At 44.7% G+C, this 26696-nt stretch overlaps 1 protein-coding gene across 1 annotated transcript in view; it reads right to left on the bottom strand.

Annotated features, from left to right (window-relative positions):
• Positions 1-10556: 10556 nt before the first annotated feature.
• The window catches only part of LOC140725093 (zinc-binding protein A33-like), a 40400-nt gene continuing 24260 nt past the window's right edge, over positions 10557-26696 (bottom strand). The window contains exons 6-8 of the mRNA XM_073040135.1: positions 25732-25754; positions 25525-25643; positions 10557-11179 (exon numbers count right to left, since the gene is read on the bottom strand). Coding sequence (XP_072896236.1) covers positions 10647-11179; positions 25525-25643; positions 25732-25754 — 675 coding nt within the window. The 3' untranslated portion in view covers positions 10557-10646. The remainder of the gene's footprint in view (positions 11180-25524; positions 25644-25731; positions 25755-26696) is intronic.

Consider the following 26696-nt stretch of genomic DNA (forward strand, 5'->3'; position numbering starts at 1 on the left):
AATATGATCTACAGAGAGTTGTCAGTCATATGTCTGTCTGATCAGAAAATAACATATGTCATCCTTTTTTGGAGAAGTCTGACCTGCCAAAACCTTTGAATATTATCACAATATGACCTCCAGAAAACCTTTTTCAGAAATGTCACCACTTCCCTCACCACGGCCTGTGCCCTTTTATACTAAATGTGGTCACTCGCAGACTGATACTTCTTAAGTTTCCTATACACCTTATTTCTCTCCCTAAATGCCTCTGCACAGTCCTCAGTCCGACATGGTGCAACCTTCCTCCTATTAATTCCGTTTGTATTCGGAATCACTTCCAACGCATTTTGCTGAATAACGTGACACAGCCTTTCATTACAGAAATACACACCTTCCTCAACATTCTGTAGCAGTTCCAGAACTTCTATGAACATTAAATCTCGTACCTATTCAGACATATAAGGTGAAAAACTCTTCTTCAATTAAACCATTATCTTCATTCCGCAAACAACTCCAGAGTGAACTATGTGCGTTTAAATCCCAACAACATACAAACCTTGGTGAACGAGAACTACATATACTTTTTAGCAAAAGAATACACAACTTTCAACAAGGGTTGTAAAAATTAACGAACTTTATGCATCTACATGTTGAATCAAATATTTTTATACCAAATTCCACATCCATCTCGTTGACATTCACAACTTTATACCCTGCTACTTGCATTATAAAACTGGCAAAACCACCACTCTACCAACTAACCCATCACGCAAAACGACAATGCACAAAAAGCTTAAAATATGCAAATAACCAGATTTCCTAAATACATATAACATATAATTTCTGATACATCAGAATCAAACTTCTTAATGTCTTGAACATTATAGATCTGGCATCTCGCTTTCCACTGCAATATTTTAATCCCATTATCTACCTTTACAAGTAAACTGGTATACAGATACCCGGCCCATCAGAGCTTCATTTACAGCTTCCCATATAACACCAGCTACACCAAGTTACCTTTCTGCAGCTTTCACAGTAATTGTAATGTTCTCATTAGGGCGAGATGTCTGAGCAGTACCATTCACTACATCTTTACAAGCATCACAAACTTCATTTTATCCAGCAGTAAAGTATCTGTGATGACGACATATATCCACTGACGTCACAGTCAGTTCTCTGACTGGGAACACCATATCTAGTTTACCTGCTCTACTTGCTGTACCTGTCCTTGAACTGGCCCTTCTGCTCACGCTGTTGATCTGAACCAATTGAACTGGTCTTTTCATTCCTTACTAAACCAATCCCTCTGCCTACATAAGAAACACAACCCTCCATTCTCCTCACATTCACGTGGTATCTAATAGCCTCTATCACATCTGCCTACACCACCACCCCTGACATTGATTCCAGACACCCACCACGATGGGTATGAAAAACAAAACTTGCAATGCACGTCTCCTTTAAACATTCTGAGTCAGGTTATTTTTTTTAACATTATTGTCTTTTCAAAATGTTTTTAACACCAGCTGTGCAGAGAAAAGATGCAAAATTAAACTAAATTACATAATCCATAAATATTGCAAAAACAGACCAATGACGTAGTTTTTCCCCATTCTCCTGAAGTGCAAACCCTCTAGTATTAGATATTTCCTCCTTAGATTAAAAAAAAAAATCCCGGCTGTCCACTCTATCTGTGCGTCTCACGTTCCTGTAAACATGTGTCGGACCTCCCTCAGACTCAGCTGCTCCAGAGAAACTAGATCCCTAGATTGTCCAGTCTCACTTTATCCGAGCAGCATCCTGTTAAGCTTTGTCTACTGCTGCTCATCCTCTATCGCTCCAAGGGGAAAAGGCCAAGATCACTCAATCTATTCTCATGAGGCATGCTCTCCAATCCAAGAGCAACACGCTTGCAAATCTCCTCTGCACTCTCCGTAGAATCCACATCATACGTCATTCATAATCAAGATAATTTAAGTGAAGAAGTTAAACAATGTAGGGATAAGTTTCTAAGTGAATACCCTGATGTGTTGGAAGTCAGCTGTAGCAATGATAGTATTACTGATGTAGAGTTTTTTTTGTAGGAATTTAAGAAGTCTGTTATTAATGCAGGTCAACCGTCCGCAGGAAAGGGTGAAATATGTAGTTGTAATTCTCTGTCGTGAAAATATTACATTTCTGAATCGTGTTTGGAGATTGGGCCATCTTCCTCCCCCGTGAAATATGGCAGCAGTAGTGCCTGTTCTGAAACCTGGCAAATGCCAGTTTGATCCTTCTAGTTATGGGCATATATGGTTAACGTCTCATTTATGTAAACGGGATGTATGGTAATCGAGCGCTTGAGTTATATTTTGGAAACGAAAGGCGATATATTTCCAAGATGGCGGCGCGACGCAGCTTGCAGTTGATTATCCGGAACTGATTATCTGTTTTTAGTGAAGTGTGGTGCCGTGCGCAATCATATTCGATTGAGCACGGAGGAACATCGGGAAATCTCCAGGAAGACCTTCGTTGCTGCTACTGCTGTGAGGTCCGGGACTCTGCTGGGAAGAACAAGCCCCCAGTCCTCGGGGTCGCGTTGCCGATGGCCGTTGGCGGGGCCGTCTTAATACGCTCGGCAGAGGATGGTGCTCGGAGAAGCCGTGCCCACGGAGGAGATGGTCGTCGGCTGGGAGGTTCGACGGACTCGGAGTCCGCTGCGGTCAGGTCGCTTTCGGTGTGTGCTGCGTCTGCGAGGCTGGTCTCGACGGGGCTTTCATTGTGTGCTGCGTCTGCGAAGCTGAGTCGGGCGGCGCCGTGGAAGACCCTTCTGCCGCCGGCGTGGGATGGCTAGTCTGTCGGGACCATGGGGACTTGTGGAAACTGTGTGGTGATTTATTTTGAACGTATAGTCCTTTAACATCTTTGGACTATTTTTACTGTGCCCATGGACTGTTTTTTTTTTTATCAATTATGCTTTTGTTTGTACTGTTGTAACTATATGGTTTTGTGCAGGTCTTGTAGCTTTAGTTTTTGATCTTGTTTGGTGGATTTGGAGCTCTTTTCCGGGGAACGCGCTAAGACGGTAGCGGGATATTAATATGCAGCAGCCTCTCCGGACTCTGGATTTGGGATTGCCAAACGTTATGTGGATTTTCTAGTGTAGTCTGTTTTGTCATATGCTTTTGTGATATTCTGGAGGAACGGTGTCTCGTTTTTAACTGCATTGCATTTGTGGTTTCTAAATGACAATAAGCTGAATCTGAATCTGAATCTGAATATATCGTTTTATTAGAGTGGATTGTGGAATGGTAGAATGACATTGGAATCAGTTTTAGGCTTGCAAGCTGCATATAGGAACGCTCAGTTAAATAAAGATGTTGTAAGAGCAGTATTTTTTAATATTGTAAACGCATACGATATGTTATAGAAAATAGAACAAATAATTGTACAGCACAGTACAGGCCCTTCGGCCCACAATGTTGTGCCGACCCTTAAACCCTGCCTCCCATATATACCCCACCTCAACTTCCTCCATATACCTGTCTAGAAGTCTCTTAAATTTCACTAGTGTATCTGCCTCCACCACTGACTCAAGCAGTGCATTCCACACACCGACCACTCTCTAAGGTAAAAACCTTCCTCTAATATCTCCCTTGAACTTCGCACCCCTTACCTTATAGCCATGTCCTCTTGTATTGAGCAGTGGTGCCCTGGGGGAGAGGAGCTGCTGTCCATTCTATCTATTCTTCTTGATATCTTGTATACCTCTATCACGTCTTCTGTCATCCTCCTTCTCTCCAAAGAGTAAAGCCATTGCTCCCTTAACCTCTGATCATAATACATACTCTCTAAACCAGACAGCATTCTGTAAATCTCCTCTGTACCCTTTCCAATGTTTTCACATTCTTCCTATAGTGAGCCGACCAGAAATGGACACAGTACTCCAAGTGTAGCCTAACCAGAGTTTTATAGAGCTGCATCATTACCTCGCGACTCTTAAACTCTATGCCTCGACATATGAAAGCTAACTCCACATAAGCTTTCTTAACTACCCGATCTACCTGTGAGGCAACTTTCAGGGATCTGTGGACATGTACGTCCAGATCCCTCTCCTCCTCCACACTACCAAGTATCCTGCCATTTACTTTGTACTCTGCCTTGGAGTTTCTCCTTCCAAGGTGTACCACCTCACACTTCTCCGTGTTGAACCCCATCTGCCACTTCTCAGCCCACTTCTGTATCCTATCAATGTCTTTCTGCAATCCTCGACAATCCTCTACCATATCCACAATACCACCAACCTTTGTGTCGACTGCAAACTTGTAAAACCACCCTTCTACCCTCACATACAGGTCGTTTATAAAAATAACGAGAAGTAGAGGTCCCAGAGCCGATCGTTGTAGGGCACCACTAGTCACAACCATCCAATCCAAATATAATCAATCCACCACGACCCTCTGCTTTCTGCAGGTAAACTGATTTTGAATCCACCTGGCCAATCTTCCCTGGATCTCAAGCCTTCTGACTTTCTGAATAAGCCTACCATGTGGAACTTTGTCAAATGCCTTACTAAATCCATGTAGATCACGCCCACTGCGCTACCTTCATCTGTATGCCTGGTCACCTCCTCAAAGGACTCTAACAGGCTTGATAGACACGATCTGCCCTTCACAAAGCCATGCTGACTCTCCCTGATCAGGCCATGATTCTCTAAATGCCCATTGATCTTCTCTCTAAGAATCTTTTCCAACAGCTTTATCACCAAAGACTTAAGGCTCACTGGTCTATAATTACCCGGACTATCCCAACTACCTTTTTTGAACAAGAAGACAACATTCGCCTTCCTCCAATCCACCGGTACTATTCACGTGAACAACGAGGACATAAAGATCCTAGCCAGAGGTTCAGCAATCTCTTCCCTCGCCTCGTGGACCAGCTTGGGGAATATTCCTACAGGCCCTGGGATCTAATCCATCCTAATGTATTTTAACAACTACAACACCTCCTCTCCCTTGATATCAATATGCTCCAGAAATTCAACCGCACTCATATTGTCCACACCGTCATCAAGTTCCCTCTCAATGTGAATATCGAAGAAAAGTATTCATTCAGGACCTCGCTCACTTCCACAGCCTCCAGGCATATCTTCCCACTTTTATCTCTAATCGGTCCTACCTTCACTCCTGTCATCCTTTTGTTTTTCACATAACTGAAGAATGCCTTGGAGTTTTCCTTTACCTTACTCGTCAAGGCCTTCTCATGCCCCCTTCTTGCTCTCCTCAGCCCCTTCTTAATCTCCTTTCTTGCTACCCTATTTTCCTCAATAGCACCATCTGATCCTTGCTTTCTAAACTTCATGCATGCTGCCTTCTTCCACCTGACTAGATTTTCAACCTCACTTGTCACCTATGGTTCCTTCACCCTAGTCTTCTTTATCTTCCTCACCGGGACAAATTTACCCCTAACATCCTGGAAGAGATCCCTGAACATCGACCATATCTCCATAGTACATTTTCCTGCAAAAACATTATACCAATTCACACTCGCAAGATCTATCCTTATAGCCTCATAATTTGCCCTTCCCCAATTAAAAATTTTTCTGTCCTCCTTGCTTCTACCCTATTCCATGATAATGCTAAAGGCTAGGGAGCGGTGGTCACTGTCCCCCAGATGCTTTCGCACTGAGAGATCTGCGACCTGACCCCGGTTCGTTAACTAGGACTAGATCTAACATGGCATTACCCCTAGTCGGCTTGTCAACATACTGTGACAGGTATCCATCCTGGACACACTGAACAAACTCTGCCCCCTCTATACCATTGGAACTAATCAGGTGCCTATCAGTATTAGGTGAAGTTAAAGTCACCCATGACAACAACCCTGTTAGTTTTGCACCTTTCCAAAATCTGTCTCCCTATCTGCTCCTCAGTATCTCTGCTGCTAACAGGGTGCTTACAGAATACTCCAAATAGAGTAACTGCTCCCTTCCTGTTCCTGACTTCCACCCATACTGACACAAAATAAGATGCTGCTACATTAACCACCTTTTCTGTAGCTGTAGTAGTATCCCTGACCAGCAATGCTACCCCTCCTCCCCCCAACCCATCCCTTTTAAAACACTGAAATCCAGGAATACTGAGAATCCATTCCTGCCCTGGAATGGAAGGAAGGACTTTTGATTAAATTCTGGAAATTAGGAATGAGGGGGGATTGCATAATTTATCTGAGTTTTTTTATGGACGGACTGGGCAGGAATGGGCAAACACGGGCAAACACGTTATGTTTGCGTTTCTGCGAGATAGAGAATGGGACCCCACAAGGCCGTATTTGTAGCCCTTCATTATTTAATATGATGATTAATGATTTGTTCTCTGAGATAGGTACTCTGGTGGGTAAATCACTATATGAAGATGATGTAACTTTATAGATTAGAGGTGGTATTTCAATTTTACTGTAAATAGGATACAATTTACAATTAGTAGGTCAAACAGTGGAGAAATTGATGAAGGTTTTAAGCTTTCATTCGCTAAAACACGTTATGTGTTTTACAATCAGGATTAATAGACCTGCACTTGATATGAAGTTATATGATTAAACTCTTGAGGAAGTGCCAGTATTAAGATTTCCAGGCATGTGGATGGATAATAATCTGACGTGGAAGTACCATATCAGTAAAGTACGTAATTGATATATGTGGGTATTCTTGGGGTGTAACACGAAAATCTTTGCTGATCGTTTATATTAGTTTAATTCGATCTCTTCTTGATTCTGGCTGTGTGGCTTGAGGATCGGCTTCATCTTCAACTGTAGAACGTTTAGGTGTGATACCAGCACAGGCTTTAAGATTGTGATGTGGTGCAGTAAGGTCGTCTCCTGTTTCAGCCTTACTGGTCAAATGGGATAATTGCCTTTACAATGACAGAGGGTGAAGTTACTGTTGACATACTGGATTAATTTGAGGGGTAAAGAAATATCATCCTGTGAAAGGAGTGCTAGAGGACTGCTGGGAACATCACAAGAAGGATGTCTTTAGTTTTGGGTGGCTAGGTTCTTATCATGCAGGGAATATGGGTGTATTGGATGATACAACATGTCCCACTGTAGCTTTCTCTATAGCACCACCTTGTTTTTTTCCCCAATAACGTTAGTTGATTTTAGGTTACACAATAGGATTCTGTTCTGCCTGAGAGTCTGTTGGATCATCGGTATATTAGTGAAAGTTATCATCTATCATCATGCGGTAGCCATTTTCGCAGATGGATTAAACAATAATTTAACTGGGAATGTTGGTGTGGCTGTTTTCTTTCTTTGTTTCTGAATTGCAGGTAATGATAAAGAAATAACTTACCAGCCACTAATCAGTATATGAAGCACAATTTTTTGAAATCATTTTAGGCTTGCAGTGGGTGGAGGAAATTGGTCCTTGCAAATATGTAATTTGTTCAGAATCCTTTTTGGTTTTGATAAGCAATTAAACAAGTCATTCTAACAATAGATGAGGTTTACTGTTAGAAACTCATCAAACAGTATTTCATATACAACGTTTGGTTTGTATGTCTGCACCTTTTGGACCCTGCATATCGCACTGTTGAGGGAAATGATCAGGCTGACTGCTTAGCAACAAAAACACTGTTAAAAGTTCTACTGTGTATATAGACCTTCCACTTAGCAAACCAGAAGCTGAGGGTTAAGTATTAGGAACTTATGGCAAGACGTGTAGGATATTGGACATAAGGACAGACACCTTTACAGAATGCGTAAACCTGTTGGGTTTAATGAAGAAGGTCTTAAAACCAGAAGGGGAACAATTATATTGACACAGCTTAGAATTGCCTGCACTATGCTTACTTACACCTTGTATCTAATCGGAAAACGTCATTCTGCGTCGTGTGCATCTTGCAATTATGAAACTGTTAAATACATACTATTTCAGTGTGAAACATATGAGGCTGAAAATTCAATTGCAGTCACAGTACAATCTTTGAGGGGTAGATAGTTTTCACATAAAAACTTTATTATGGGAGTGACTTTTACTTAATTGACACTATTGAGCGGAAAAAGACGTAATAATGGTAATGTCACAATTGTAATGAGGGATTTCAATATTCAAGTGGATTGGGAAAATCAGGTTGGTGTCGGATCAAAAGAGAGGGAATTTGTTGAATGCCTACGAAACGACTTTTTAGAGCTGCATCTGCTTGGGCCTTCTCGGGGAAAGACCATCCTAGATTGGGTGCTGTGCAATAACCCTGAACTTGTTCGGGAGCTTAAAGTAAAGGAACCCTGAGAAAGCAATGATCATAATATAATTTAATTCATACTGCAATTTGAGAGGGAAAAGCCTAAGTCACATGTACCAGTCTCACAGTGGAATAAAGGGAATTACAGAGGCATGTGAGAGGAACTTGCTCAGGTGAATTGGAGGATACTGGTGGGATGACAGTTGAGCAGAGTTGGCTGAGGTATCGGGGAATTGTTTACAAGACGCAGGATAGACATGTCTCACAGAAGAAGTTCTCGAGTGTCAGGGGTAGGCACCTGTGGCTGACAAAGGAAGTTAAGGACTGCGTAAAACCTAAGGAAACGGCATATAAGGCAACGAAAGTGAGTGGGATGCTCGATTGTTGGATGTTTTGAAAATCCAACAAAAGGCAACAAAAAGCGATAAGAATGGTAAAGATGAAATATGACGGCAACCTGGCCAATAATATAAAGCAGGATACTAAGAGTGTGTGTGTTTTTTTTTCCAGTTAAATAAGGAGTGAAAGAGAATTAGAGTTGATATTGGACTATTGGAAAATAATACTGGTGAAGTTGTAATGGGGGGGGGGCAAAGAAATGGCAGATGAACTTAATGAATACTTTGCAACAGTCTTCACTGTGGAAGACACAGCAGGATAGAGTGACTTTGCTATTACAAAGGAAAAACAACTGGACAAACTCAAATGTCTTAAAATGGAAAAGTCACCTGGATCAGATGCACTACATCCCAGAGTTCTGAGGGATGTTGAAGAGATAATGGATGCATTGGTCACAATCTTTCAAGAATCAGTTGATTCTGGCATGGTCCTGGAGGACTAGAAAATGGAAAATTGCTCTCTTTAAGAAGGGAGGAAGGCAAGAGAAAGGAAATTATAGGCCAGTTAACCTGACCACAGTGGTCGGGATAGTTTTTTTCTTTATTGAGGATGAGTTTTCAAGGCATTTGGAGACTAAGGATAAAATAAGTCAATGTCAGCATAGTTTCTGTGAAAGGAAATCGTGTCTGACAAATCTGTTAGAGGTCTTTGAGGAAGTGATACGGAGGGTGGACAAGTGAGAGGCAGTGGATATCTTTTAGTTGGATTTTCATAAGGCCTTTGATAAGGTACCACGCATGAGACTGCCGAAAACGATAAAATCCTATGACACTACAGGAAAGAGATTGGCATGGACAGAGTAATGGCTGACAGGCAGGATGCAGCGGGTGGGATTAAGTAGGGCCTTTTCAGGTTGACTGCCAGTGACTAGTTGTGTTCCTCAGGGGTCAGTATTGGGACTGCCACATTGTTTGTCAAAGAATTAGATAATGTAATTGATGGCTTTGTGGAAAGTTTGTGTATGATGAAAATATAGGTGGAAGCGTGAGCAAAATTGAGGAAGCAATGTGACTGCAGCAGACTTAGGCAAATTGAAGGAATATTTTCAAAAAAAAGGTGGCAGATTGAATACAGTGTTTGGAAATATGTGATCATGTATTTTGGTCCAAGGAATAATATTGCTCAGTATTATTTAAATGGACAGAAAATTCAGAGGTGCAGGGGGCTTAGGAGTTCTCCTGCAAGAATCCCAGAAGGTTATTTCGCAAGTTGAGTCTGTGGTAAAGAAGGGAACTGTAATTCTGGGTTTTCTTTAAAGGGGAATAGAATATTTAAGTAAGGAGATAATGCTGAGTACAATTAGGACAATAGTTAGGCCGTACTTGGAGTTTAATCGACGTTTTCGATCCCATATCTCAGAAAAGAAAGGGAAAGCTCATTGAAACCTACCGAGTGTTGAAAGAACTAGATACTGTGGATGTGGAGCGGTTGTTGAATATGGTGGGATATCCAGGCTACAGGACACAGCCTCAATATTGAGGGGAGGCCTTTTTGAACAGAGTTAAGGGGGAATATATTTAGACAGTGAGTAATGAACCTGGGGAATACTCTATCAATGAATGTGGTGGAGGCCAAGTCTGTGGGCATATTTAAAACGGAAGTTGATCATTTTCTGATCGATCAGACCATCAAAGGATATGGCGAGAAGGCAGGTGTATGGGGATGAGTGGGTTCCGAGGACAACCATGATGGAGAGGAGGAGCGGAGTCCATGGGCTGAACGGTCTAATTCTACTGCTGTGTCTTATGGTCTTATCAAGATTCACTATGACCCCTCCCCCCACCCTTTTCCAGTCTGAACCGATCCCACTTGTCTAATTTAAACTATATCAGTACGGGTGGACTTTAGGACCCGGGGGAGCTCAGAACCCGCCACCCTGCAGCAACTGTTGAATCCATGGTGTTACTGTTCCGCTGATGGACGTGGAGAACAAGTTAAAATTATTGGATCGATAATTCTCATCTCGTGTTTATTTTACTCTCCGCACACTTATATTTACAGGGACTTTACTCCTCACGTCGGTCCGGTGTCCCGACCCGTTTACAGGATCAGAACGGAACCGGTGCAGATTCTCAGCCACTGGTTTTTATCCAGAGTCGCGAAGAAAGGATAAAGTTTCCCCGTGAATTTATTCCCAGTGAAGGTGTGGAGATGGGACTTGGACTCCGTGTTGTAAAAGGAAACTGTCCCGTACTCGTAACTGAGATAAACTCCCACCCTCCCGGGGATGGGACCGGCAGGGTGATGGAAGACAGGGGAGGGAAGAACACCGAACACGTCATCAACCCGCCCGAGGACCCAGAATCCAGTCTCCGGACTCGGACTGAACAATCCCTTTCTTCCCACAGATTCTGCGGCGACTCCCAGACACCAGACCCGATTCCCTGTCACCTCCACCTCCCAGTAATGTCTCCCTGATGTGAATCCCTCCGATCCCAGCACAAAAGGCAGGTTTGTGAATCTCTTCCCGGTGTCAGGGAGATCCCTCCATGTCTGGGTCCATCTCACATTCTTCCGATCCTCAGACACCTCGAGATACGGATTCGCCGTTTCCACATCCAGGGTTACAGAGTCTGGGGGGAGAAGCAGAGAATTAGAGAGTCCCCGGGGATCGGGGGGAGAGTCGGAAAGCACGGTATCGGGGATCGGGGGAAGGGGGAGACTTCGACAGCGCGGCTCCGGGATCAGTTGGGGGGAGGGGGAAGACTCCCGCGCCTGGGCCTCAGGCGCAATCGGTTGACCGACAGAACCTTTCCCACGGTTTGACCCAACGAAAGCGGATGGACAACTAATATGCCCCCAAGATTATCCCGCTGGACGAAGAGCAGAGATTTACCGATCAAACAGACACTAAAAGCTAGGGGAACCGAGTGGGTCAGGCAGCATGTGTGGAGAGAGAGGGACAGTCTATTTTTTCTGGCCGACATCTTCCCTCAAGAACAGAAATAAATAAGGGAGATGGACACTGAAACGAGTGCGGGAAAGGGGTGGATTAAGATGGGAAGGGGGTGAGTGAATGGATTTAAACAGGAGGTCACAGAGTTTTTTTTTTCGGTCCAACCTGTTCTTCCCGACCAGCTTGCTTTAATGAGCTGGTCCCATTTGCCCATTATTCCTTTCCACATTTCTTATCCACGTAACTGCCAAGATGTATGTTAAAACATTGTCCCTGTGCCCAACACTAGAGTTAATCAACGGCACAGTGTAAACAGATGTAACTCGCTGTAAGGTTTCACTGTTAAGGCTAATATAATGGCTTCTATGTAATGTTCCACTGTTAAGGTGATGGTTTCTCTGTAGCAGCATGTTTGGGTTATGACTAGAGATAACGGGACTTTGGAATTCAATGGCTAGCCAATGGGAGACATGTTGTTCTTTCTTGTGTGTCTGGGAGCCGGGTTTTTGGCGGTCTTCTGTCGAGTAGAGAGTGTGGAGAGAGCTGGTAGATCACCAGACGAAATGGGCTGGGGTCTGAGTCTGAAGGTCGGCGACGTTCGGAGGAGACTGATGCTGGAAGAATGACTACTGAGTGAACTCCAACTTGACTTTGAATTTGACTTGGGCCTTTATTTGTTTTGTTTATTTTCATTTCATACCCTGTATTCAGATTAAGATTCATCAAGTCTATCATTTAATTGCATATGATGTACTGTCTGATATTTTCCGTTGTGAGTTTGTAACTGGGGGTACATTACACAGCATCCACACAAACATGATTACCCAGCTTGGCGGGCCAGAAGGCTGATTCCCCTAGACGAACGCGAGCTGGGCGAGCCCGAATGCTACATTTGTGGGGTCTCCTCCGGGATTGATTCTGTTGGATGCTGTGTGATTGTCCTGTTTAAATCAGTTCTGCTGATTATCCATACGACGGTTATTTGTCAGTGAAACTGGAGTTCTCGAAGGCCGATATGGGAGTGTCCCAGGTTCCTAATAATTAGTGCTTGTTTGTCCGGACCCGGTTGAGACGGGTGGCGTTTCATTTCTGGTGAGGATCAACAACCTTCTTGTGAGGAGGCTCTTGGAGACCTGCAAGGAGAAGGCGGGATATAGCTTTTTGGTAACATTGTCCGTGCACCCAGTGTTTCGAGCTGCTTTTGAGGAAGTGCGTGGCCGGATAACGAATGTAAACGAACGACTGTGTGGTTCACCCAGTCGAAGCCAATGGTGGTACGGCCCGGGGAAGCATCGAGTGTGATGGGGGCCCCCAAATTTCCCGGAGTGCTTGAGGGCGAAGTCCACTTAGTGGACGCTCCAGAAGACCACGAAGGGGAGTCGGGATTTCTGGCTGGGGTACTGATGAAGCCCTCGGTTATACAGGCGAGCAAGATGGCAGTGATCATCAGGAACACTATGAAGAGGGAGGTCAACTTCAAGCGGGGGATGCCCCTGGCGCATTTGCTCCCGGTGACCGTAATGTCTAGTGCCCTCATGAGGCACGTAGGGGAGAAACTATTCGAAAAGGGGGAAATGTTGACCGTTGAGTCTTTCAACTTCGGGGACTCCCCGGTGCCGCCGGGTTGGAAGAGGAGGCTGGTAGAGAAGATTTTGAATTTGGAAGGTGTCTTTTCCTTTGGCAAGTCTGCTGTGAGTTGTTCCAAGAGCACTCTTCACAGTATCCGGGTGACCGAGGACACCCCGCTCAGAGAGAGGTCACGGCGACTGGCCTCTGCAGACCTGGAAGACCTGCGGCATCATTTGAGTAAGTTGACGGAAGCTGGGATCATTACTGAGTCCCGAATCCCCTATGCGTCTCCAATAGTAGTGGCCCTGAAGAAGAACGGGAAGGTACGCATATGTGTGCACTATAGGGCTCTGACCAGTATACGGTCCCGAGGGTCGAATACGCGGTGACCTGTCTGAATGTTGTGAAGTGGCTCAGTGTGTTGGATTTGAGGAGTGGATATTACCAGATCACTATGAGTGAGGCTGACAAAGAGAAGACGGCATTTATAAGTCCACTGGGATTCTTCCAGTTCGAAAGGATGCCCCCGGGCATATCCGGAGTCCCTGCAACCTTTCAGCGGGTGGAGGGGGGGGGCGGATATGAACTTGCTGGAGATGTTGGTGTATTTGGTTGACAAATTAGTATTTGTATCCACCTTGGAAGAACATAAAGCAAGGCTACGGAAGGTGATCGGTTGGATGAAAGCTGAAGGGTTAAAACGTTCCATGGACAAGAACCAGTTTTGCAAAACGGCTGATAGTTATGGCGGACACATAATCTCACGAAATGGTGTAGGTACAGACCCGGCTAAGATAGAAGCGGTGACCACTTGACCAAGGCCCCAGACTGTGGGAGCTCTGCACTCCTTTCTTGGGGTTCTATGGTCTTTATCGGAGATTCCTGAAGGGCGGAGAGAGTACAGAGAAGATTTACTACAATGTTACCTGGGTTTCAGCACCTAAGTTACAGGGAAAGGTTGAACAAGTTGGGTCTTTATTCTTTGGAGCGTAGAAGATTAAGGGAGTACTTGATTGAGGTATTTAAAATTATGAGGGGAATAGATAGAGTTGACGTGAATAGGCTTTTTCCATTGAGAGTAGGGGAGATTCAAACAAGAGGACATGAATTGAGAGTTAGGGGACAAAGGTTTAGGGGCAACACCAGTGGGAATTTCTTTACTCAGAGAGTGGTAGCTGTGTGGAACGAGCTTCCAGTAGAAGTGGTAGAGGCAGGTTCGGTTGTCATTTAAAGTAAAATTGGATAGGTATATGGACAGGAAAGGAATGGAGGGTTATGGGCTGAGTGCGGGTCAGTGGGACTAGGTGAGAGTAAACGAGATGGGCCGAGATGCGCAGTTTCCGTGCTGTAATTTTTCTATGGTTATATGGCTACACCAAAGTGAGTTACCCCTTGAATCAGCTTCTGTGCGGCTACCCTCCCTTGGGGAAGAAAGGCAGGCGGGGAGAAAGGACAGGAGCGTGGAGAATATCGAAATCCGTCGAGCCCTTTGGGCAGAGGTGGGATGTAAAACGTGTGGAGACCTTTCAGTCACTGAAGGAGTTGCTGACCCAGGCGCCGGTGCTGGCTTTTGCGGACCCCCATTGCAGTATGTACTGCATACAGATGCCAGCGGAGAGGGTTTTGGGCGCGTCCTGTATCAGGATCAGGGCACCGGCTTGAGGCCTGTGGAGTTTGTTAGCCGGAGTCTGTCGCCCTCCGAGAGAAACTATCCCACGCACAAGTTGGAATTCCTGGCCTTGAAATGTGCGATGGTGGATAAGCTGAATGAATAGCTCTACGGGGCCAAGTTTGAAGTGAGGACGGACAGCAACCCCCTAACTGATATCCTGACCTCGGCGAAACTGGATGCCACAGGCCATAGGCGGTTGGCAGCGTTGTCTGCCTATGATTTCAGCCTAAAGTACCGGCCGGGGAGCCGGAACATGGATGCGGATGCTTTGTCCCGACGGGAGCATGAGTAACTGGACATGGACGAGGAGTGGGAGAGCGTTTCTGCCCCTGGGGTGAAGGCCATGTATCAGTTTGCCATCACTGTGAAGGCAGAGGACAAGGAGAGGCCGGATCGAGCAGTGGATCAACTGGGGGCTTCTGATGACGCCGTACCACAAGTTTACTGTAACCTGACTGTTCTGAAGACAAATCAGCTGCTGGAATTGAGTCGTGGGGAAGAGGCAGCTGCTCAACGAGATGATCCGAGCATTGGAACTATTTGGTCAGTGGTTGTAAAAGGAGACACGGCTCAGGCGGACAAGACGAAACATGCTTCGGTGTCTCCGTTACTGACAGATTTGCCTCGGTTGGAGTTGAAGAACCAGATCTTATGCCGGGTCACGTCACCCCCGGATCGACCTCGGCATTGCCAGCTTGTTCTGCCCGAGAAGTATCGGAGGATTGCGTTGAAGTCATTTCATGATGCTTCTGGACATTTGGGGGTGGAAAACACGTTTGGATCGCTCAGAGACCAGTTTTACTGGCCCTGAATGAAGTCGGAAGTTGAAGAATACTGCAAATTGTGCATTTGCTGCATATGGCGGAAGGCACTGCCTACGCGGGCAGCTCCTTTGTCCCACTTGCAGAGTGCAGGGCCCCTGGACCTAGTGTGTATGGATTTCCTCTCCATAGAACCCGACGCCAGCAACGCGGCGAATTTCTTAGTCATCACGGACGACCGCACCAGATATGCTCAGGCTTTTCCTACCCAGGACCAGAGGGCGGCTACGGTTGCAAAAGTGTTATGGGAGAAGTATTTCGTTCATTATGGCCTTCCCAGGCGGATACATAGTGACCAGGGACGGGAATTCGAGAGCAGACTCGTCTAAGAGTTACTGGTCATGCTGGGAGTTGAGAAGTCGAGGACCATGCCCTGTCACCCGCAGGGCGATATCCATCCAGAGAGGTTTAATCAGACCTTGCTACACATGCTCGGGACCCGGGAGATCAGCAAGAAGATCAGGTGGAGTCAACATTTTGGGCATTTGTTTCATTGTTACAACTGTACATGAAATGAAGCTACTGGGTACTCGCCATATTATCTGATGTTTGGACGTGAGGCGAGGTTGCTCATTGACGTTTGTTTTGGGACTGATGAGGGTGACTTACCACCGAAGACTTAACTGAAGTATGTGTCTGATATGAGGAGAGAGCAGAAAAGGGGCTTATGAATTGGCTGGGGTCGCAGCCACCAAGCAGAATCGAGGAAATAAGAGGTGGTATAATCAGAAAATGATGAAGAGTCAGATGCCAAATCTACCAATTTTCCGGGTGAAACCACAGGAGGGGAATGGGCCTGTCAAGATTCTCCATCGGAACCACCTGTTGCTTCTGGGACAAGAGGTGCAGGTCGACCCAGAGCCTGACTTGGAGCCTACACCTAGAAAGAGGACTTTGCGAAAATGCAGGGCGACTGCAGGGACCACAGCAGGAGATGCTGGTCTGGGCCCCGCCCATGAGAAAGATACTGATTCTGAGGATAATGATCTGGATGTGTGGCACAGGCTGCCTTTCGATAACTCCTCACTGATTGAAGAGTCTTCTGGCCCTTCTCCCGCTGAGTCAGGTGAAGCGGGGTGCGCTATGTGTGGGCATCCTGGGTTACAGCAGGACCCTGAAAGAGAGGAAGCGGGGCCTAGGTACGGGAGAGGGGGCTCCGAGTTGCTGGGGGGCATGAGTGATAGATCGAGGGAGGATTCGCCAAGTAGACCCGAAGTATCCCCTGCAGCGTCTGAACCTGAACAGTTAGGTGAGAGGGTGCAGAGGTCTCAGAGAATTGGGAAACCACTGAATAGGTTGGCCTATGTAGCACCTGGCGAACAGGACGTGATCTCTACTGTTTTGGGGATGTGTGACACTGCTTTTCGCACCTGGATTGGGCTTGGTGTTTTGCAGAAAGGGTTGGCGAATTATATCAATGTCACGAGGACATGACTAAATTCGGTGGGGGAGGGGTGTAACACGCTGTAAGGTTTCACTGCTAAGGCTAATGTAGTGGCTTCTATGTAATGTTCCACTGTTAAGATGATGGTTTCTCTGTAGCAGCATGTTTGGATGATGACTAGAGATAATGGGACTCTGGAATTCAGTGGCTATTCACTGGGAGACATGTAGTTCTTTTTTGTGTGACTTGGAGGCAGGTTTTTGGCGGTCTTCTATCGAGGACAGACGAAGAGGAAAGACGCATGTGGAGAGAGCTGGTGAACCACCGGACAGAGTGGGCTGGGGCCTGAGGGTCTGACGGTCGGCGACGTTCGGAGGAGACCGATGGTGGAAGAATGACTGCTGAGTGAGCTCCAACTTGACTTTGACTTTGACTTGGGCCCTATTTTTTTGTTTTGTTTATTTTCATTTCAAACCCTATATTCAGATTAAGAATCATAAAGTCTATCATTTATTTGCATATGCTGTACTGTCTGACATTTTCTGTTGTGGGTTTGTAACTGGGGGTACATTACATAGCAGCCACACAAAAGTGATTACCCAGTTTGGCGGGGCAGAAGGCTGACTCCTCTATACGAACGTGAGTTGGGCAAAACTGAGGGTTACACAGGGATAGCCCTCTTCGCCGTCCACTATACAATGATTTTAGTGTCATCCACAAACCTACTATGTTACCTTCATTCTCACCCAAATCATTAATATGAATGACAAACAACCCCAGCCCCAGCATAGACCTCTGCAGGTCACAGGCCTCCAGTCCTCTGTGTTTGAGACACTTCAACAGACACTTCAATAGGCAAGACACAGAAGGAGACTGACCTAATGGCGGTCAATGGGATAAATGTAGATGGGTAAATAGGTCAGCAAAGAGGTGATGGGTCAAAGCGCACATTTCTATGTTGTACAGCTCTGGCTCTGTGAACTGAATGGCTAACAACCACCCAACCAACCAGCCACCACCACCCCACCACCCAGCCACCCCCACCCCCACGGTTGCAGTGAATCCCAAACAGACAGTGACCCCTGACCCTTGGCTCCTCAGACAGGGGAAACATCCTCCCTGTATCCTGCCTGCTGAGCCCTGAAAGAGTTTTGTGTTTCCCTGAGATCTCCTCTCATTCTTCTGAACAGGAAACAGAGAACATAGAACAGTTCCACAGCACAGGAACAGTCCCTTCATTCAATGTTACCATTAATTTGTGACTGTGAAGTGTGAAGTGGGGGAGTGTGCAGGTTCGAGACATAAAAGGGGGTGATAATGGGAACCAGTAGAGGAGAGATGAATGGCAGATTGAACCAGAACCAGGTGTGGGAGGGGTGAAAAGCCTGTGGGTGAACTGTGTGTTCAGACATAACGGGAAGCTGGAGGGGGACAAAGATGGACATGAAGATCCGCTTGTCCCATTTCCCTCAACCCCATCCCCCGCAGCCTCTCATTAGGATGGGATGAATTTGCAGGGACCCTTAAACACCACAGGTTCTGATGAAGGGTTTCAGCCCGAACCGTCAACAGTTTACTCTTTTGATACAAACCTCCTGCCCTGCTGTTCCCCCAGCAATTTGTACGTGTTAGTCTGCTTTAAATATACTCAATTATTTGGCCTCCACACCTGCCTGTGGCAGATTCACTACCCTGTGGATAAAGAAATTCCTCCTCATCTGTATCCTAAATGAACATTCCTCTAGTCGGAGGCTGTACTTTCTGTTCTCAACTCACCCACTATAGGAAACATCCTCCCAGCATCAACCCTCTCCAAATAGCTTTAGGGAGATCAGGCAAGACCTTGATCAGGTCCTGTGTAGCTTAGATTAACAGCATCTGCAGATTTTCTCGTGTTTGATTTTTAAAGCAAAAGTTGGCAGGTAAACTTCTTGATCAGTCTGGGCATCAAAAGATATGGGGAGGCGAGAGAATAGGGTTGAGAGGGATAAAAAATCAGCCATTCTTTTAAACTCGCGTGAGTTCAGGGCCAGAACCAAAAAACACTCCTCATGTGTTAACTTTTTCATTTCCAGAATCATTCCTGTGCACCCCCGGAACCTTTCCAATGCCAATACATCTTTTCCGATATCAGGGACCCAAAACTGCTCACGATACTCCAAGTATGGTATTGTGTGCACTTCCGGTTACCCAAATATGGGGAGGATGGTGTTCCACAGGAAGCTTCAGGAGGATTGCACCTGTACTGTGGGGCTTGGGTTAAAAGCAGAGAGTGGATAAGCTTGAGCTATTTAGCTGTAGTGTAGGATGTTGAGGTAAATACATTCGTAAAGGGCTTAGATAAAGTGAGTCTTTTTCCGAGAAATGGGAGTACAGAACCAAAGGGCTCCAATTGAAAGCGAGAGGGGAAATTTTTGTGAGGGATCTATGGGGTAATATTCTCATAGAGAGGGATGTGGGCAGATGGAATTTGCTGTCAGATGCTGTAGAAACACATAAAATTAAAATAATTTAAAATAAATTTAGGAAATGGTTAGAGGGATATGGGCCAAACACACAAACGGGAAATGCTGAAGAAGACATCTTAGTCTTCCAGATGCATGAAGTGGGCTGTTGGTTCAAGATCTGCCAAGATCTGCCAAACCCTTCCTTGATCATCCTCCTGAGGAATCTCAGCCTGGAGTCTGTCTGTGAACTGTTGATGTGACGCCATGTCAGACGGCAGAGTTCTACCCTAAATGGGAATGTGTGCCTGTCTCTTTGTCCATCAGTCACACTCTGATAGCATGTATGGGTATGTGTCTGAAGAGAATGATTTCCAAGTTACAGAGGGAAATAACAATGTACATTGCTGAAGCTCTGACTACAATCTGCCAATCCTTCCTGTGTATGTGTCGGGAGGAGATTTGCCAGGCCGGTTATGCTGTGTGTGCTTCTCCCAAGACGAAATCTTGAATGATGTCGATGCTGATTGGGTTGTCCGGGCTCAGTCTCAGAATGTTTCAATGTAGTGGTCTGATAACTATAAGGCCATATGACATAGGAGCAGAATTAGACTATTTGGCCCATCGAGCCTGCTCAACCATACAATCTTGTCTGATCCTTTTTTCCTCTCCTCAGCCCCACTCCCCGCGCTTCAAACCGTAATCTGCGATGCTATGTTCAAACTAGAACCTATCAATCTCTGCCTTAAATACACCCAATGACAGCCTCCACAGCTGCCTGTGGTAACAAGTTCCGCAAATGCACTACCCTCTGGCTCAAGAAATTTTTCTGTATCTCTGTTTTATATGGACGCCTCTCTATCCCACCATAGTCAACATCCTTTCCACAGCTACTCTGTCCAGGCCTTTCAACATTCAAAAGGTTTCAATGAGATCGCCCTCATCTTTCAAAATTTCAGGAGTACAGACACAGAGCTATCAAATGTTCCTCGTATGATAAACCTTTCATTCCTGGAATCATCATTATGAAATGAACCCTCTGCAATGCCAGCACATCTTTTCTTAGATGAAGAGCCCAAAAGTGTTCACAATACTCAAGGTAAGTCTCACCAGTGCCTTATAAAGCCTCAGCATCACATCCCTGCTCTTGTATTCTAAACTCCTTGAACTGAGTGCCAACAATGCATTTCCCTTCCTCACCACTAACCTTTAGGGTGTTCTGCAGAAGGACTCCTAAGTCCATTTGCATCTCAGCCTTTTGGATTTTATCCCTATTTAATTAATAATCCACACATTATTTCTACGACAAAGTGCATGAACATGAATTTTCCAACATTGTATATCACTTGCCAATTTCTTGTACATTCTCCTCATCCAAGTCCTTGTGCAGCCTACCTGTTTCCTCAACACTACCGGCCTCTCCACCAATCTTTGTCTCACTTGCAAACTTAGCAACAAAGCCATCTATTCCGTCAGCTAAATCATTGATATGTAGCTTAAAAAGAAGTGGTCCCAACAGTCAATGCTGAGTAAAGGGATCCCTTTCTGGTTAGCTGCGGAGCACCACTAATCACTGGCAGCTAACCAGAAAGGGATCCCTTTACTCTCATTTGCTGTTTCCTACAAATCAGCCAATGTTCCAACCATGCCAGTGACTGTTCTTTAATACCGTGGGCTCTTAACTTGGTACCTCATTGGCACCTTGTCAAAGGCTTTCTGAGATTCCAAATTTATAACATCCACTACATCCCCTTTATCTAACCTACTTATAATCTCTTCAAAGAATTCCAACAGGTTCATCAGACAAGATATCCCCTTAAGGAATCCATGCTAACTTGTCCTACCTTGTCCAGTGTCATCAAGTATTCCATAACCACATACTTAAAAATTGACACTAATTTCTTCCCAACCACAGAGGCGATGCTAAGTGGTCTATAGTTTCCTTCCTGCTGCCTTCCTCCTTAATTAAAGAGTTGAGTGATATTTGCAATTATCCAGTCCTCTGGCACCATGCCAAGGTCCAGTGATTTTTGAAAGATCATTTCAAATGCCTCCACAATGTCTACCACTACCTTTTGCCAGGGTGCAGGGTGACCTCTGTACCTTTCAGTCTTTCAGTTTTTTGAGAACCTTCTCGCTTGTAATAGTAGCTACACTCACTTCTCTTCCCTCGCACCCTTCAACATCTGGCACAGTGCTAGTGTCTTCCACAGTGAAGACTGATGCAAAATACTCATTTAGTTCATCTGTCATCTCTTTATCCCCCTTTATTATATATCCAGCCTCATTTTCTAGCAGTCCTATATCCACTCTCATTTCTATTTTATTTTTTTTACAACACTTGAAAAACAATTTGATTTTGTTTGCTAACTTGTTTTTAAAGACAGGTGTATAACAAGGATTACTGGAGATGTGAGGCACCCCAACCACAAACTGTACCAGTTGGTACCATCTGGTAACACAGCATAAAATCCAGGACCAATAAGCTCCGGGACCAACTTCTTCAACCAGGTCATCAGATTGCTTAACTCGTGCTGAGACAACTGTATTTCTATGTTATATTGACTAGCATGTTATACATATTATTTATCATAAATTACTATAAATTGCACATTGCTCATTTAGATGGAGACGTAACGTAAAGATTTTTACTCCTTAGGTATATGAAGGACGTAGATAATAAAGTCAATTCAATTCAATTTCATATGTCTTTTCTCCCCTCCCAATCATTGTTTTAGTTGCTCTCTGTAGGTATTTAAAAGCTTCTCAATCCTTTGTCTTCCTGCTAATTTTTGCTTTGTGGTATGCCCTGTCTTTCACTTGTAAGTTAGCTTGTCTTCTCTTGTCACCCACAGTTGTACTATTTTGCCATTTAAGTATTTATTTATTTTTGGAATACGTCTATTCTTCACTTTCCTCATTTTCCCAGAAACTTACACCATTTCTGCTCTGCTGTCATCCCTGCCAGCATCTTCTTCCAATTTACTTTGGCCACTCCTCTCTCAGACTACTGTAATTTCCTTTACTCTACTGAAATATTACAACGTCAAACTTTACTTTCTCCTTATCCAATTTCAAACTGAATTCAGTCATGTTGAGAGCTCTGCCTACTAAGGGTTTTTTTTTTTAACCTTAAATTCCCTAATCACCCCTGGTTCAATATATAACACCAATCCAGTAGAGCTGTTCTCCCAGTAGGCTCAATGACAAACTGCTCTGAAAAACCATCACATAGCATTCAACAAAATCATTCTCTTGAGTTCTTTACATAGAAACATAGAAACATAGAAAATAGGTGCAGGAGTAGGCCATTCGGCCCTTCGAGTCTGCACTGCCATTCAGTATGATCATGGCTGATCATCCAACTCAGAACCCTGTACCTGCTTTCTCTCCATACCCACTGATCCCTTTAGCCTCAAGGGCCATATCTAACTTCCTCTTAAATATAGCCAATGAACCAGCCGCAGCTGTTCCCTGTGGCAGAGAATTCCACAGATTCACCACTCTCTGTGTGAAGAAGATTTTCCTCATCTCTGTCCTAAAAGGCTTCCCCTTTATCCTTAAACTGTGACCCCTCTTTCCGGACTTCCCCAACATCAGAAACAATCTTCCTGCATCTAGCCTGTCCAATCCCTTTAGAATTTTATATGTTTCAATAAGATCCCCCCCCCCCAGTCTTCTAAATTCCAGTGAGTATAAGCCTAGTCGATCCAGTCTTTCTTCATATGAAAGTCCTGCCATCCCAGGAATCAATCTGGTGAACCTTCCCGGTACTCCCTCTATGGCAAGAATGTCTTTCCTCAGATTAGGGGACCAAAACTGCACACAATATTCTAGGTGCGGTCTCACCAAGGCCTTGTACAACTGCAGTAGAACCTCCCTGCTCCTGTACTCAAATCCTTTTGCTATGAATGCCAACATACCATTTGCCTTTTCACCGCCTGCTGTACCTGCATGCCCACCTTCAATGACTGGTGTACAATGACACTCAGGTTTCGTTGCACCTCCCCTTTTCCTAATCGGCCACCGGTCAGATAATAATCTGTTTTTCTGTTCTTGCAACCAAAGTGGATAACCTCACATTTATCCACATTAAATTGCATCTGCCATGAATTTGCCCACTCACCTAACCTATCCAAGTCACCCTGTATCCTCTTAGTATCCTCCTCACAGCTAACACCGCCGCCCAGATTCGTGTCATCCGCAAACTTGGAGATGCTGCATTTAATTCCCTCGTCTAAATCATTAATATATATTGTAAACAACTGGGGTCCCAGCACTGAGCTGATTTACCCACCTGATTTTCCCAATTGACCTGCATTTTGAAATCTCCAATGACTATCATAACATTGTCCTTTCGGACATCCCATTCCCATTCGGATGTCCCGTTTATATCCACAGATTCTCCTGTCTGTTCCCCTGATGACTGAGTCCCCTATAACTCTGCTCCCCTCTTCTGCCTCTAACAATAGTGAGGATTGCTGATCCTGAAGGGGGAAGACCTGTGTCAATCAGAGTCTGCACTCACAGGCACAAGAAGAACTTTTGTACTGTTCTGACAATCCCGGTCACCACACTGATACATGCTTTTATTCCCTATAGTGTCATCGGCCTTTTCTATTTTTAGTTGTAATCTGTGGCCAACTTTCCAGCTACTGTTGGGATGCCTGTATATAACTGCCATCAGTGTCATTTTTACATTTGCACTCCCTTAACTAAACCCACAAGGATTCAACATCTTCCAATCCTATGTCACATCTTGCTACTGATTTACCAACAGAGCCACGCCACCCCCTCTGCTTACCTCCCTGTACCACTGAAACACTGTGTAACTTTGGACATTCAGCTCCCAACTACAACCATCCTTCAGCCATGATTCTGTGATGGCCACAACATCATACCTGGCAATCTGTGATATTGCAACAAGATCATCCACCTGTTTCTCATACTCCATGTATTGAGATGTAACTCTTTGTATACTGTATCTGCTACCCTTATTAATTCTGCATCCCTAATGCTCTGATACTCACCCTGCTGGCTGCAATTTTGTCCTCGCATCTGCCCGCCCTATCTGACAGTCTGACTGCAAGCTATCTTTGTATTTTGACCATCATTCCTTCCCCTTCACTCCAATTCCCAGCCCCCCCCCAGCAAATTATTTTAACCCTCCCCAACAGCTCTATCAAACCTCTCTGTGAGATTATTGTTCTCCCTCAGTTCCAGGGGCAACCCATCCATTCTGAGCAGGTCATACCTCCATCAGAAGAGATCCCAATGACACAAGAACCTGAGACCCTGCCCCCTGCACTATGTTTTCAGCCATCTTTAATCTACTAGATTATCCTGATTCTAACCTCACCAGCACATGGCACAGGCAGCAATCTAGAAATTGCAACCCTGGGGGTACTGCTCTGAGCTTACTACCAAGCTCTCCAAATTCCATTTTCAGGACGTCTTTGCTTTTACTTCCCATGTCATTGGTCTCGAAATATACCAACATATCTGGCTCTTTTCCTTCCCTCTCTAAAATGCCGTAGACACGATCCCAGGTGTCCCTGACCCTGGCAACTTGGAGGCAACATCCCATTCGGATGTCCCGTTTATATCCACAGATTCTCCTGTCTGTTCCCCTGATGATTGAGTCCCCTATCACTCTGCTCCCCTCTTCTGCCTCTAACAATAGTGAGGATTGCTGATCCTGAAGGGGGAAGACCTGTGTCAATCAGAGTCTGCACTCACAGGCACAAGAAGAACTTTTGTACTGTTCTGACAATCCCGGTCACCACACTGATACATGCTTTTATTTCCTACAATGTCATCAAGTCAGTATTAATTTCCCAGCTCCTGTGGTAGGATTCAAACTCATGACTTGGCGTGTTAGTGCAGTGTGCCTAGGATCGGGACTCAGTGCTTCATCTGCCAGACCCGTGTATTGGCTATATTGTGGGCCTGTGATGGTGTGTTCCAGGGTCTGACATCTCCAGCTGACCAGGTGACAGTGATGCCTCACAGTCAGTGGGGTTGATGTGGAAAAAACTTCAATTCTCCTTCAGCCCATTATTACTGACAATCTTTGCCTCAAATTGGAAATAATTTGATTAACAATGAAAAATTAATCTTTGTAAGTTTTACCTCGATTAATGGCATCAAGTGTTTCTCTCAGCACTGTGTTCAACAAATAGAGGTGATCGAATTTTTCAATAGGTAGGGCTTCATCTGTCATTGTCAATTCCTGGATATCATCATTAGTCCTGTAAACATTAAACTGCTGGTTATAAACGGCAATTTTGAACTATTTTACAAATCCATACAGGGTTTCAGTAAAAAAGCATTTCCTACCTCCTGTTCCGACGAGCTTCCATCTGAAATAAATAAAAACACAAATCTGATTAGGCTTGGACGTTCTGTCCACATCCTGAATTTCATCCAAAGCATTACAAGGTGTAGAATATTCCCACTCCCGCAGTCACTCACATGCACACGGACAATACAGAACCATGGGTAAATTACAAGGATAGGTTCTGAAAGTTAGACCATTACTGAGAAGATGAAACTTACAGGAAAGACAGGACAGGTGGTGCATTTTTATCTGGATATGATGTAAGGTTGATAAGACGGGGGAGTTTAAGATCAGTGATGGATTTGATCGTGTGAAGGTGCCTCTATTTATGGGGAGATGAAATTCCAGTTGGATTTTAATAAATCTCATAAGAAATTTAGTGAAGAGGATGTGGAACTCATATCCTTGGCAGGAGTGTTTGAAGCACAACAGCAAAGAATGAATGTAATGGGGAAACAGGATAAACACAAAAGAGCAATGGAGTTCAGGCACTGTTGCTGGGTGGGAGGGGCATTGTGAAACAGGGAAATTGATAGGAGAAGATGGATGGAATGGACAGTTTATGATGGAGAATGGGATATAATCCCATGTGAAACATCTGAAAAACTAAAGAAACAGTGAAAGTTCCCCAGATGGAAAGCGTATAAAGATAGTAGGTTTGATGTGTATGTCACATTTTTTTGCTCTCAGTGATTGACAGGGAGACCCTCACACCCAACGCACCAGACACTCTCACAGCCTGTGACTGGAACCGCGTGTAAATGGGAGTTTCAGAGGGTATTTAATGTGGTTATTAAGGACAGAACCATCAGCTCTGTGTTATGATCTGAGTATATCATTTCAGAAAAGATTGTATTCTGTCCTAGGATGTACAGAAATAGTGAAAAACCAATTCTGTAACAAAAACCCTGAATAATTGTATCAATTGGCTGGTGAAAACTGTTTACTGCCATTTGTAAATGCT

The sequence above is a fragment of the Hemitrygon akajei genome, chromosome 1 (assembly GCF_048418815.1).
Source record: "Hemitrygon akajei chromosome 1, sHemAka1.3, whole genome shotgun sequence".
NCBI classification, from domain to species: domain Eukaryota; kingdom Metazoa; phylum Chordata; class Chondrichthyes; order Myliobatiformes; family Dasyatidae; genus Hemitrygon; species Hemitrygon akajei.